Raw genomic sequence first — 15,002 nt, 5'->3', positions numbered from 1 at the left:
GCAAGGAAGTAGCATTTTTTTAATTAATCATCTCTTTAATTGACAGGCTGCAAATTGCAGTGGTAAAGAAAGAATTGATCATTTTGTTATCTGTCCAGAGAGGTCATCTTATAAGGAATTTTAAAAGCATTATAAACCCAACTTCTGAGGAGTCTAAGAAAAAATAAGGAAATTGTATACTGTATCCTATACTTCTGAGTGCATCAACATTTTGAACTAACATTCTGTGATCAAAGATCATAAAATGCCGGGCTTTCTTGGACTCAGAAAATGCTGTTTAGTCAGGGAGAGGTGTGTCAGAAGTTCTTTAGTTTGGGCTCAGAATTACCATGGACCTTCAGTATCAGCTCAAATATCACTCCCAAGACACAGCCCTTTAAATCCCAATGTGCTTTCTGCCCTGTGTGCAGCCCTGGACCATAAAAAAGAAACTTGTAGCTTTTACTTGGAGTTATGAAGTCAAATCATTTTCTGTAGCCCTGGTCAGTTAGAAAATCTTTTCCCGAGATGTATCTGCATAAAAGCTGTTTCTGCTTCTAGACCTTGGTTAATTACTCAATGTCACCTGTGTGATTTCAGGACCCGACATTTTTATATATAAAAAGCTAGTTGACTGAACTTTCAGGTTACATACCCGTATCATAAAACTGAGGTTAGGAATTTTTGCAGAGTTAATCGTTTTCCTAGGTTATCGGACAGACCTAGCAAGGAAACCGCATGCAGCAATTAGGTTGCTTTGCACTTTTAACACTGGTTCAACAAATCAGACAGCTCATCTATATGTTCTTGTGAACTAGGTTGCTTTTCTGGGGATAGTTTATCTTAAAAGCCATTAATAAGGCATCTGGTCTAACCTAAAGTTATCTTGAAGCTTTATATCAGGTAATAGAGCACAGCTATCTTGGCAGCTGGGGAAATACAACTATTTTCCTAGTGCCAGCCTGAGCTGTGGTCTAAAACAGCTCCTAAGGGGAGCTTATAAACCCTGACCATATAGGATTTCTTTGTATTCATTTCTATTCATCAGAACTATATATAAACTACCATTACTAATATCAGTTAGACAATACAGCTTAAAGGTGAATCACCTTGACAACGCGCAGATGAAAGTGCCCAGTAGATTGGGAGGTATTCCCGAGATGAACACGCTGTGTGTGATACAGGGGCATTTGCGGTAGCACATGCCCATGTGAGGTGACAGACAGAAGCAAGAGATATTCCCGAGTCTGTAGCCTTGTGGCCTTGCCTAACAAGGTTTTCCCATCAGAGAGTTTTCCTCCTGGTGAGCTGACACCTTGGCTAATAATTACCATCTGATGTTCTTACGTCAGGACACACGGCATGGATGATTTCTCAGCAGAAGAGAGAGGGAAGGGACAGGCCATGAAAGTAGGAATGGGGACTATGTCCCAAGATGAGAAAGTGTTTTGGATATTTGAGAAAAAGAGCAGAAGCCCCTGGTAGAAGCAAACTCTGACCTGGGAAAAGCCTTTGGCTTTACTCTGAGGTGGAAAATGGGGTTTGCAGCAGAGATGTACAGGCCTTGGGCTTCTTCTCAGCCGAACATGTATTCTCAGCTGATTGGGAGGCTGAGACTGAAGGGCCCTTTGAGCCCACAAGAGTTTTAGGCCAGTCTTGGGATTAGAAAGTCCCCATCTCAGAGAAGGTAAGATCTGGGGATGTCGGTGGTAGAACTCACTCTCAGGGCCGAGCCAGGTCTCTGAACAGCTTATGGAAGCAACAAACCAAAGAAAGCTAAGCTGCTAGTCACTTACCACGGTGGTATATCAGGACTTCAGACTAGAGGAGACAGCAGCTGTCTTCTCATCATTTCCCATGGAGTGGTGCCCATCCATCTAGGACCAGACGCCCCAACAGAAGATTCTGGAAATTCCACAAACCTGAGATGCGGAAAGGGGTCAAGAATGGGAAACTAAGCCAGGTGGTAGTGGTGCACACCTTCAAGTCCAGCACTCAGAAGGCAGAGGCAGGTGGATCTCTGAGCTCAAGACCAGCCTGGTCTACAGAGTGAGTTTGAGGACAGCTACACAGAGGAAACCCTGTCTTGAAAGAAAGAAAAGTAGAAAACTACAAGGCCACATGTTAGGATGGGAAAAATATCTTCAGGCTTTCTGCTGCCATCAAAAGGTCTTTGCAGAAGCAACCAAAGAGTTTCCCAGCACAAGGCTCAGCTGGGAAACTGAGGAATGGAAAAGGCCCAGCTGAGAACACACATCAATCCACATCAATCTGGTGCCGGGACAGCTCTCTGAGGCCTGCCAGAGGAAACATTGTGGCTGCCATGCCTGCACCTGACAGACACATTCTAGGAGCCAGAGCTCACAGTCAAAGTTCAGATATTGTAAAAGTTAATTTATGTGTGTAGCATCACAGTGGACAGGAAGGTTAGTGGTTAACCTGGGACTTGGTTCTCTCCTTCCACCATGTAGGTCCTTGTCATCAGGCTTGGTAGCAAGTAGATTTTACCAGCTGAGCCATCTCACCAGCCCAGACGTATTTTAATGATAGATTGTTACGGGTTTTGGGTATGAATTGAGGTAGATGAGACAACATGAAGAAGATCCTCAAACTGTGTTTCCAGATGATGTGCTGATGTGCCAAGGGCTGCACCTGGCTGTATTCCTCAGAAGCCACTGGCCAAAGTAGCTAATAATCAAGGAAATGGGCTCTAGTATTATGTAACTTTTAAGTAATTTAAAGATGAAAATAGCCAGTGTGGCTAGTAAAATTTTTGTTCTGAGTTTGGCTGTAGACGTGTTAAGCTTTCAGTCCCTTTGGATGTCCCAGAGAAGATGCCTCACTAGACTACAGTTGTATGTGATGCTGGGCATTAGGAGGCACCAACATGCAGGGGATTAGAACTGCAGGGTTAGAAGTGTCTGTCAGAACAGAGATGCCAGAGACTGGACTGTTGTCGAGAAGTGGAAACGGTCAGGAAAATCTTAGAGGAAAATGTGGGTACTTGCTGCCAGGCAGGCAGGAAAAGCAAGTAAAGCTGGAGGGTGGTGGTGCAGGTGGGACCAGAGGAAAGGAAGAAAGTAGTCTGCCGAGAGCGACAAGGCGAGCGAGCTGTTGCTGGCAGGTTAAAGGTCAGGAGAGATGGTAAGGGTTACTTGTTCATGGAAAGGAGAGAGAGCAAAGATTCCTGTTGGTGTCTCGGCTCCTTGGGAATTTAACATACCGAAGGAAGAAGGGGACGTGCACACCTGAACTCTGAGTCATCATCAGAGTTGTTGGCGATCACCTTCCTGCCAACAGTCCCCCAGGGCGGCCCAGGAGACTCTAAGTACTTAGCAGAGTTGGTCTCCCCTGGCATCATCACAGCTCTTTGGAGGAAAGGCGAAGGCCTTGACCCTGGGTACTGCAGGGGAAGGAATATCTCTCAAAGTAGTTGAGTCCAAATGGCTTCCTTACGGGAGGGGTTGAGAAGGTGTGGAGTCAACGGCATAGACTCTGGGAGTCAGGCAAGTCGCCAAGCAGACTGTTTTATTCAGCAATGGGGGGAGCCTTCTACAGCCTCCTCCCAGCACCCACGCTGCCTTAGTTGACAGTGTGTGGTCATCCCTCATTGGCTAGACACTATTAGGACCTCTGACAGCGACTGTTGCTAGGCTCTTGGGCATCTCTTGGCCTTGTAGGCCTTATCTTCCTATATCTCAGGCTACCTCTGGTCATCTTATTAGGGACCCAATACAAATAGGGGAAGCTTGTCTGCTTTCTGTTGCTTGGACCTCTACTTGTGAATTCAGTTTGACTTCACATTTGGCTTTCTGAGAGACCAGATGTCCTGAAATAGGTCCCATTCAAACTTAGTGTGTCCTAAGTTGGTGTCCTAGGAGCTGTGTTCTACAGCAATAAATAAGCCTGTGGAAACACGTGCTCTGTAGTTATACACCTGTCTGAAGGAAGTAGTTGGGGTTCAGCTGAGTGCCTGTTGAAAATGCGGGTTCTGTATTTGCAATTTTCCTTCCAGATTGCAGATCTCAAAGCAGCCAGGCAGCTTGCTTCTGAAATCACTGCCAAAGGAGCGTCTCTGTATGACTTGCTGGGCAAAGAGGTTGAGCTGAGGGTGAGTAGTGTTCAATTAAGGAATAAAGGTTTTCTCTTGCTTCCTGCTCTACAGTTCTTCTGATTTTTACTCAACAGTATCTGATTGACTGGGTAAACATATGGGAAGTTAGTGTAGGATATGAACACTTTCCTGATTATAATGGAATTGCCAACTGGTTTTAATCTTTTTTTAATTAAAAATATTTTTTCATACCATATGTTTTAATCGTGTTTTTCCCCTCCTCCAACTTCTCCCAGATCTCCCCTCCCTTATATACCCAACTTTATGTTCTTTTTCTCTCTAAAAAGCAAAAGACAAGCAAAACAAAAAGCATGGAGTCCATTTTGCGTTGGCCAACTGCTCATGAGCATGAGGCCTGCCCTGGAGTGTGGCTGATACAGTGTCACTCCACCTAGGAGCTATCGATTGCAAAGAAGTCCTTGGTTAGGAGTGGGACTTTGTGCCCGCTTCCCTTCTCTATACTGTGATTGTTAATCTTTAGCTCCTAGTTCAGGATTAGCGAATATATGGTGTGAGACTGTGACTTTCTCCCTTGTGCCTCTTCTCTGTGTTGTTCTCAATGGTGTACCTGTCACTCCCTGACTCCCAGAACCACTGTCCCCAGCCTTCCCCAGTGACTTTTTTGCTGGTGTCACTACTGTGGAATATGACCCCGGGCATTAGGAGTTTCAAGTGTTTCCCAGATGCTTATAACAAAAGTTTGTGGCCACTGATGGGAGTAGCACTTCCGGGTAGTTGGAAGAAGATGTTGCTGCCAACTTAACGTGCAGTCCAGTTCAGTCTTATAATGTGCACCATCTGCTCCACTGAAGGCAGCTGTTAAGCACGGTTCCCAAACCTGGGTGAGCACTGGACACAACCCCACGTCCAGGCTGTTTACCATCACAAGGCAGCATCAGCTTTGGACAAACAGTAGTTTGGGAACTGCTAGGTTAAGAAGGAAAGTACTCGTGTGTACTTAAACAGTGAGTGTGTACACACTGAAGGTGTTGAAGGCGTGCATTCTCAGTCTAACTTTGTTTTTACTTTAAACAGACTTCATTTCCTTACTCTTTCAAGTACGTCAGCCTCCATTGCTCTCTTGCTGTTTCCACTCTAGGGACCAGCAGAAGTGGGAGCTTAGTTATATGGGCTGGTGGTCCACAGATAGCAGCTATCTTATGCTTAGTTTTCACGGGGTGGGTCATCTGAACAGGAGCAAATTCAGGAATGAAGGTAATGGATAGTAATTTCATGTTTGCCATTGGCATTAGGGGCATGCAGGGTCTTGAGCTAAAAATGAAGACTGAATCTGGAGAATCAAGGTAGGCCTCGGAGGACATTTAGAGAAAGTGATGGCAAGAGATGTTTTGTACAGAGATGTGCACTAGTGTAAAATTTTGCTTTTAATTTTCTTAGGATGTCAGAGATTGAATTCTAAGCCTTGTACATGGTGAGCCATAGTCTCTACCACTATGTCAAATGTTAGAGAATTAGTGTGATGTGTATCCCGTACTTTTGGGGGGCATCAATGGGCATGAAGGTGAACATCTGTAATCCCAGCAGTTTGGGAGTCTGAGGATGGGGATATCCACGTTCAAGCACATCTTAGGAAACAGCAAGGCTCTCAAGAAAAAAAAAATTGGCAGCTAATAGAAACTAAAAATTGAACTCCTTGTTGCGAAATGTGTAAGTTGTTTTATCTCTCCTAGGAACTGAGAACAGAAGCCATTGCTAGACCTCTAGAGATAAACGAGACTGAGAAAGTGATGAGAATCGCAATAAAAGATATTTTGGTAAGATTACGCTGCTAGTATTTGTTGTTTTTACATGTGGGGCTCAGCAGAGTAGGGAGCCTAGAAATGAGATATTTCAAGGGGAAGTTGGAGGACAGTTAGGATTCCTATATTTTAGCTACTACTTCTCCAGCAGTTTCTCGAGTTGTTAACAGTTCATCAGTTTTAAAGCAGTTAAACAGTTCTTACTTCAATATTTTGGTAAATATTATCCAATTTTATTTATCCAATTCCTTGCTGCTGGGCATTTAAACAAGTTCCAGGCTTTCTTTTTTGTCTCTGTGCAGAGGAGGGTTAGAACTCAGGGTCTTGTGCATGCTAGGCAAGTACATTACCTCTGAACTACATTGCAGCCCTCATTCTTCTCCCGCTCACCCACACCCACTGTCAGTTTTGTTAGAGACGCATACGACTATGACACATCCTTTACCCGCGTATGCACATATCCGCCATCTCACTTTCTGAGCTCTGAGTGTACCTGGATCTTGACTGTTAAATGCTGCTCTCCACTAGCGGGAGCCAGGGAACCCACGAAAAATGACTCATTTCAGAGCCGATTGGGAGAAACACAACCTCTTATTGTGCCAGAAGGAACAGGGGCGTTCAAAGGTTATCAGGAGTCTGTAGGAGAGACATGATGCCAACTTGATAAGGTCCTTCTGACCAAGCCAGGGACTGTTTACACATCAACATAAATGAATTACAGTAGTTTATTATGTCTTATAGATCAGTGAAATAGGAAACAATCAATTCTCAAGTTAAAAAGTGCTTCAAGAAAACTACCAGTACAATACTTTTTTTTTTTTTTTTTTTTTTTTGGTTTTTCAAGACAGTTTCTCTGTGTAGCCCTGGCTGTCCTAGAACCTGCTCTGTAGACCAGGCTGATGTCAAACTCAGAGATCCACCCGCTCTGCCTCCTGAGTGCTCAAATTAAAGGCATGTGCTACCACACCTGACTTTACAATACTTATTATTACAAAGAGAAAAAGAGCCATTTCTTGTGTAGAATCCTAGCGTCTCTCCTTAGTCAAGCAAGGAAATGAAGCATCATAGTAAATAGTTTGTAATTATGACACCTCATAGGATGAAGTCTCTTCTGTGTTGTGGTATTCCTGCCAAAGATGCATAATCTGAATCGGTCAGACAAAGCCAGACTGGGAATCATGCTATCAATTAGTTGGCTGGTGCTTTCCAAAAAAAGAACATTTTGAAATCCAGGGGAAGCTGAAGAGCATTCGAAACTAGAACAGCACAGAAGTGTGGCAGCAGATTGCCGTGGTGGTTCCTGTCTGCTGTGGATGACTTCCCTAGTGCAAGCAGCGAGACAGAAATGAGCCTGAGATGAGACAATGGCTGCGTGCTGTGCTCATGCCTGGTTTTCATGTACTTAATAGGAAGTACAAAGGGATTGAAAGTGATTGGGCATCAGTGACTGGCAGTTTCCTCACCTAGATCAGAGGAAAATGCTTTGTATTATATCATAGTCCATCTTTTCTTGAAATGTATGATTATTTCTAAACTTAAAAACCTGTAAATAACCATATTTTATGCATGCCAATATTCTAACTGAATCACATGAACATGGCCAGACATGCTATAAGCACTGAATTATAAAAGCTAGTTCTCTAAAGCCAGGCGGTGGTGGTGCACACCTTTAATCCCAGCACTCGGGAGGCAGAGGCAGGCGGATCTCTGTGAGTTCGAGGCCAGCCTGGTCTACAAGAGCTAGTTCCAGGACAGGCACCAAAGCTACAGAGACTCCCTGTCTTGAAAAAAACAAAAAGAAAACTGGTCCTCTAGAAGGGGCACTGTCTGCTCTTTAGAGGACCTTGAATGTCAGAAGGTATTTGCCCCTGATGCCTGGTAATTCTAAAAGCCAAAGTACTTAGGATTGTGGTGCAGAGGCCAGTTATCTCAGAAGACTGGAATCGTTTATAATTGATCTTTCTTACCTGAGGACTAGATTAAAGACTTTAAGGTCAGATAATCCCTAAGCTATAATATGACTTTGAATCAGAGAGTCATCATTATCAGCAAGTTTGTTGATTAAGGGTACTGGAAAGATGACTCAGCAGTTAAGAACACATACTGCGCTTCCAGAGACCCAAGTTCAGTTCCCAGCACCCACAAGGCAGCTCACAACTCCAGGGAATCTGATGCTCTCTGTTCTGACTTCTGTAGGCTGCACTCACATGTTCATACACATGTACATATACAATGTGCACCTCTATAGGTTGCACTCACATGCTCATAAACATGTACATATACAATGTGCATAATTTTTCCTTTAATCTTGTTGACAAAGGACTCACCTTCCTGTTGGAATTAATTCACATTTGTATTAGAATTTTTTTTTTTTTTTTTTTTTTTTTTTTTTTTTTTTTTGGTTTTTTCAAGACAGGATTTCTCTGTGGCTTTGGAGCCTGTCCTGGAACTAGCTCTGTAGACCAGGCTGGTCTCGAACTCACAGAGATCCGCCTGCCTCTGCCTCCCGAGTGCTGGGATTAAAGGCGTGCACCACCATCGCCCAGCGTTGTATTAGAATTTTTAATGCATTTGTAATAAAGAGTACCAGAGTGGAATCCACCTCGCCATCAAGAACTTCATGCAGGGTTGGACAGCCAGAACATGGGGAGGAGGTTCGTCCACACCCAGGTTGTGCTCCTGCTTCCTGTGGACTCAGTGCTCTGAACCACGAGGCTCCCAACAGCCAGCTTCTCACAGTGTAAATAAGAGGCCAGCACCTTTGTTCTCACCATGTCCACTTCAGCCGAGCTTGTTCTTGGAAAGACAGGAATGTCTGTGGACTAGCCAGGGTCTTTGACACCTGTGGTGCCAGCAGCCCAGAGCTTCTGTCCCATTGTGCCTGGACCCTCTCTCAGAGCTCCGCCTCACCAGAATGTCTAGTTACTGCTGTGCGAGCCACGTTTGCACTGACTTCACCAGTTAAACAGTTTCTCCGTTTAGTTTTAGTTTTTAGTGAAGCTGCTTTACTGTAGAGAGAAAAGGAATCGTCTTTGTCCATCAAAGCAGACAGTGGGTCAGAGCTGAGGCTGGTTCATGAGGGTTTTGGTTTTGGTCCCCTCCTGAACCAACCCTCTGTGTATATGTCTCTGTATCTGTGTCTCTGTGTGTCTGTGTCTGTCTGTCTGTGTATGTGTCTGTCTGTCTGTATCTGTGTGTCTCTATGTGTGTGTGTGTCTGTGTCTGTCTGTCTTTATATCTGTACATCTATGTGTCTGTGTGTCTGTCTGTATATCTGTGCGTCTATGTGTCTGTGTGTCTGTCTATCTGTGTGTGTATGTGTCTCTGTCTGTCTGTCTGTCTGTCTGTCTATGTGCCTGTGTGTGTGTTTGTGTCTGAGTGTGTCTGTGTGTCTGTGTGTGTCAGTATGTGTGTCTTTGTGTGTGTCTGTTCCCTAGGTTGGTAGTTTGTAACCAGGGAGCTGCCCAAGTGAAGGCAGGCTGGTAGTACAGGTTGGTCTGTGTCCAACCAAACAGGTTGGACACAGATCCTAGGCCTCTCGTCTTTATTAGAACATTCTTTTTTTTCCACTTTTGTTTGCTTCCATGGACAGAAACACCCACTTTTTATGAAAAGAATTGTAATTTTTCCCCTCTGGGTCATCCTCCTTTCACTCCTGACTCTGGAAATTGTTAGATAAGTTGCAGCCAGGGAGGAAAAGTGTTTTGTTGGTTTGCTTTTGTGTATGGTTTGTGTGATGTTGCTTTGCCCAGCATATTAAGGAGTCCTGTGCCCAGGGTCAGGTGACAGTCCTCCCTGGCACTTTATCTCACTAAATTTCCTATTCAATGTAGGCACAGGTTCAGAAGACTAAAGACCTGCTCAATAATGTGGCCTCTGATGAAGCTAACTTAGAAGCCAAAATTGAGAAGAGAAAATTAGAACTGGAAAGAAATCGGAAGCGACTCCAGACCCTGCAGAGTGTCAGGTAGAGTGCGTGAGTGGCGGGTGTCTGCGAAAGTGGGACTAACCCTGAGAGCACCAAAAAGCAGCCTCATGCACAGAGAGTCACAGTTTCTTCGCTGCCTGTGCTACACTCGCTCACTCTCTTTACTGCCTTCAGTATGTCTGCGGCGTGGCTGAACTCTGGAGCCCTGTTGAAAGTTTTTGTGCTGTCTTGGAACATAAGACAAAGTAAACCCAGATGGTGGGAGTTGTATGAGGCTTGGCCTTCTAAAATCTCATCATAAATTACATTGAAACAGAGCATACATCCATCTTTTGGTTTGAATAGATTTTAGACTTTTCACTTTGATGATCCCTCACCTGTCAACAGTTTATCTTCCTTATGACTGACTCAGTGGAAAAACAGGCCCGGGGAATAGAGAAGTGTAATAGTGGCCCAGAGCATTGCCTATGGCAACGGAACCTTTGTGTATTCCTCATATTTTCTTTGTGCTCTTCCCTATACTTGGTTTGTATCTTCCCTCCTTGGCCTCAGTGTTTTTTGCTTTTCTTTCATAGTCTTGGGAGTGAGCATTGGCAAACAGTAGGCACCAAGAGCACTCCCATTCATGTCAGGGACTTGCTGTTTCTGCTGCTGAAATCACTGCCACGAGAGTCCTTGGACTCACTAACAGAATCATCTTTAAAGCATAATTCATTCTAGTTAAACCCGAAATCATGTTTGTTTGTTTGTGTTTTCAAAACAGGGTCTCATTATGTATCTCTGGCTATCTTGGAATTTATTCTGTAGACCAGGCTGGCCTCTTGATCACAGAGGTTTGTCTGCCTCTGCTTCCCAAGTGCTGGGACTAAAGGTGTATACCACCACACCCTGAAAGTCCTTTTTAATAGATAAGTTGCTTTGTTCTAGTTTAAAAGATTAATGCTCTCTTTCCCTCTCTATTTCATTCTCTGTCTTACTTTTCCACTGTCGTGACAAAAGTGACCATGACCGAGGTAACTTATGAAAGAAAGCATTAACTGGGCTTACAGTTTCAGAGGTTAGAGTCCATGATGGAGCAAAGTCATGGCAGCAGAAACAGCTGAGAATTCACATCTTGATCTACAAGCAGGAGAAAGAGAACACACTGGGAATAGAATAAGTCTTTTGAAACCTCAGAGCTTGCCCCCAGTGACACATTGTCTCTAACTAGGCCACACCTCCTAATCCTTCCCAAACAGTCTCAGCAACTAGGGACCAAGTGTCCAAATATATGAAGCTGTGGGGGCCGTCCCCATTCCCACACCGCGTTCCCTAGGGGCTCCTTGTGTCATTCTAGAAACCGTGCAGGGTTTGCTTCAGCAGCACATATACTAAAATGGAACGATAGAATGAGCATGGCCCTGCACAAGGATGGTTCCATATTTTAGACATGTGTTCTGGCCTCGAACTCACAGAGACCCACCTGCCTCTGCCTCCTGAGTGCTGGGATTAAAGGTGTGCACCACCACCGCCTGACTGGCATGTGTTCTCTTGATGCCATGAATAAGCATCTCAGAAGCCAGAACTGATATTCCAGTTAAACTGACAAAATTGAAAGTGGACCAAAGAATTTGGGGAGCTGTGTAGGACAAACATCTATCCATAAGTCTGTGCCTTACTTGGTTGCTGACATCCAACATTCCTATTAGGACACTGGTACCAAGAGCTTAACCCAAGTCTAGGCTGTGGTGTACTCAGGGGAACTTGAATCTGAGAAGAGAACATACTCAGCTCAGGTGGATCCGTAGGAGAAGCAGCTTTTCTGAAAAGAGATGCAGTGTATGCCTTGGATTTTTCTTTTCTTTCTTTCTTTTTTTTAAAAAAGATTTATTTATTTATTTATTTATTATGTATACAACATTCTGCCTCCATGTATGCCCGCACACCAGAAGAGGGCACCAGATCTCATTACAGATGGTTGTCAGCCACCATGTGGTTGCTGGGAATCGAACTCAGGACCTCTGGAAGAGCAGCCAGTGCTCTTAACCACTGAGCCATCTCTCCAGTCCTGCCTTGGATTTTTCAATAAAAGATTTTGAGGGGAGAAACTGTTTCAGTCTCCCAACTCCTGGACTAAAGGGTGTCCAGAGGAGATGGGACTATAGGCACATACCTCTACAGCTAATTCTCATTTTTAAAAAATGTATGTGTATGAACATTTAGCCTGCATGTATACCTGTGTACCGTGTGCACGCCTGGTGCAGAATCCGGCAGAAGGTTTCAGAGCCCGTTGAGCTGAAGTCGCAGATCATGAGCTGCCAGGCGGGAGGTGGGAACTGAACCCTTATCACTGGAAGAGCAGCCAGTGCCCTCACTGCTAAGATAGCTAACCCCTCGTGTTTTTTAAGAGCAGAGCATTGCCATTAAGATCAGTAACAAAGCCAGACATGATTTTACATGCCTGTAATCCCGGCTCGTGGGGGAGCAGGAAGGAAAGAAAGAGAAAGAGAAGGGAAAATTAATACTAAGAAGAAAAAAGAAAAAGAAGATTTAGCCAGCCAGTTGAAATTGGGCTTTATGTTGCAGGTTTTAAACTTTATTTTGTTTTAAAACAGCTAAGATTTGCAGTGGCCTATTTACCTATTTGGAAGACTACATTTTATCATATCCATAGTAGAGTATTATACCAGCTAAGATCATGCATATATTTAACTTACTGATTTTTGAGCCAGGCAGTAGTGGCGCACGCCTTTAATCATAGTACTTGGGAGGCAGAGGCAGGCGGATCTTTGTGAGTTCGAGGCCAGCCTGGTCTACAAAGCGAGTTCCAGGACAGCCAGAGCTACACAGAGAAACCCTGCATCGAAAAACTAAATAAATAAATAACTGATTTTGAGAAATGTGTATGGCACATGACTATATTAACCCTATTAGACCCTGTAATCCATTGATATGAAATCTGCAAAACTACTGCTAATAGATTTACTCTTTAATTTTTATTAAGACTATGCTTTCCTGATTGGGTGTCATGATGATACATGCCTCTAATACCAGTACTTGGAAGACAGAGGTAGACAGATCTTTGTGAGTTCCAGACCAGTCAGAGCTATATAGTAAAATCCCATCTCCAAAGTACACACACACACACACACACACACACACACACACACACACACACATTTCTATCTTTATATTTGGGGAAATCTGGAAGGGGCTTAACATGGTAACTCACATGTGAAATCCCAGGACTCAGGAACCTGATCAGGAATTCATGAGTTCAAGAACAGCCTAGGCTACATGAGACCCTATCTTTAAAAAAGTGGGGGGAGGGAGAATGTGTGTTACATCCAATGCATGTAGTTGATGGTTTATAAGTAATCTTTTACTTAATTCCCCTACTTTCAGTTTTTTGGGGGTGAGGGTTATAAAGAACACATGGTTAAAAGCAAAGCTTCCTTTGGTGGGTGGAGAGGAAGGTGGTCAGAGTGGAGGACCGTCTCTGCTGCAGCTGGGGAGAACTACAGGTGACAGACGACAGTAGATATTAGCTCTCTTTCATTCCGTTGCTCCTTTTAGGCCGGCCTTCATGGACGAGTATGAGAAAACTGAGGAGGAGCTGCAAAAGCAGTACGACATTTATCTAGAGAAATTCCGGAACTTGGCTTACCTGGAGCAGCAACTTGAAGATCATCACCGGATGGAGCAGGAGAGGTTTGAAGTGAGTCCTTCTAGCGTGTTAGTCTGTGCTCTGAGCCATGTCAGTTTGCACATATGGTATGAACCTGCAGGTCCACAGACTCCTCCAGTTCTTCTCCTTAGCTGGCTACACGGCATGCATTCTTGGTTGTCAGATATTTGATGTGTTATCAGGGTTTGGGCAGTGAGAAGTGGAAATGGGTCAACTGTGACTTGTGTGGTGATCTGGAAGGGCCCATGTTTGCTTTTATCTTTCCCATGCCTAATCCAAGGGTGTTTTTTTAATGCTTAGAATACCAAACAAAATTTAAAAGCCAGTTATTTAGCTTCATTGGTGTTTTGCTTGTGTACATGTTTATGTGTTCTGTGTATACATGTATGTTCATTCATGTCTCATGGAGACCAGATATTTACATCTGGTATCTTCCCTTCTCTGCCTTACATATTGAGGCAGAGTCTATATTTGAATCCAAAATTTGCCTGTTTGGGGGCTGGGGAGGCCAATATGTTGCTATGTTGCCCAGGCCAGCCTCTTTCTCCAGCCTCCTAAGTGCAGGGACTATAACATACATGTCACCATGCCTAGCTTAATCAGGGCTCCGTTTGACAACATACCTGACATTCTGCCTGCTTCTAGCTGTACACCAGGAACTAAGGCCAGTATCTCCTTGTTGTCTTGCCTTCCTGACCTGCCCATTAGCACCTTTAGATTAGAGTGGTGATACAGCACAGGCAGAAACATGGAGAAAGTTCTACTTTCTTTTGTTCTGAGCAGAGAGCTTTGCCCATCTGTGTTAGACGTATTTTCTGTGCCCACTGCCCTTGCAGGCACATGTGGTGGTTTCTGCTGTGCCACTCGTTTCTTTCAGAGTTAAGTGGTAGTGAGAGGAGGGATGGGGCCAGAGCATCAGACGGCTGGGACATTCCCACAGGCTGCTAGGGAGGTGGCAGAGGAAGAGCACAGCTTTAGGGACCTCACAGGTTGCCTAGGCAAGCTTCTTAAAACTATTTTAAGGATTTATGAGTGTCTATCTTGTGTATTGGTGTTTGCCTGCATATACGTCTGTGCACCATATGCAGTGCCCCCAGAGGCCAAAACAAGACATCAGATTCCCTGCATCATTGGTGTTACAGATGGTTGTGAGCCACTGTATGAGTGGCAAGGAATTGATCCAGGGCCTTCTGGAAGAGCACCCAGTGCCCTAAACCACAGAGCCATCTCTGCAGTCTCCTTAAGCAGCTTCCTAAGGTCTTATTTGTTTGGTTTGTATGACAAACGCTGCAGTATTCCACAGTGGTGAAGAATCAGATCGTCTACTAAAGGTCACCATTCTGAATCTGGGCCTTCTCCTCCACAGGAAGCTGAAAATACTCTCCGTCTCATGCAGAATAAGCTAAAGGAGGAGGAAAAGCGGTTGCTCAAGAGTGGAAGTAAGGCTGACTAGTGTTTTCAGCTTTGAGAAAGTTACTGTGTATTTAAGGTTTTTATCCAGTATGTGGGTGGGTGGGTGGGTGGGTGGGGGTGCATGCACACTCATATACCAAG

The 15,002-nt window shown here is 44.3% G+C and overlaps 1 protein-coding gene across 5 annotated transcripts in view; it reads left to right on the top strand.

Annotated features, from left to right (window-relative positions):
* Nucleotides 1–15,002, top strand: part of Cluap1 (clusterin associated protein 1) — a 35,210-nt gene that overhangs the window by 8,987 nt on the left and 11,221 nt on the right. For all 5 annotated transcript variants that reach the window (XM_057774661.1, XM_057774660.1, XM_057774659.1 and 2 more), the window contains exons 5-9: nucleotides 3,995–4,090; nucleotides 5,785–5,868; nucleotides 9,687–9,820; nucleotides 13,337–13,478; nucleotides 14,815–14,887. In XM_057774661.1, coding sequence (XP_057630644.1) covers nucleotides 3,995–4,090; nucleotides 5,785–5,868; nucleotides 9,687–9,820; nucleotides 13,337–13,478; nucleotides 14,815–14,887 — 529 coding nt within the window. The remainder of the gene's footprint in view (nucleotides 1–3,994; nucleotides 4,091–5,784; nucleotides 5,869–9,686; nucleotides 9,821–13,336; nucleotides 13,479–14,814; nucleotides 14,888–15,002) is intronic.

Source organism: Chionomys nivalis, chromosome 7, assembly GCF_950005125.1.
Source record: "Chionomys nivalis chromosome 7, mChiNiv1.1, whole genome shotgun sequence".
NCBI classification, from domain to species: domain Eukaryota; kingdom Metazoa; phylum Chordata; class Mammalia; order Rodentia; family Cricetidae; genus Chionomys; species Chionomys nivalis.
This window is presented reverse-complemented; position numbering and strand designations above follow the sequence as displayed.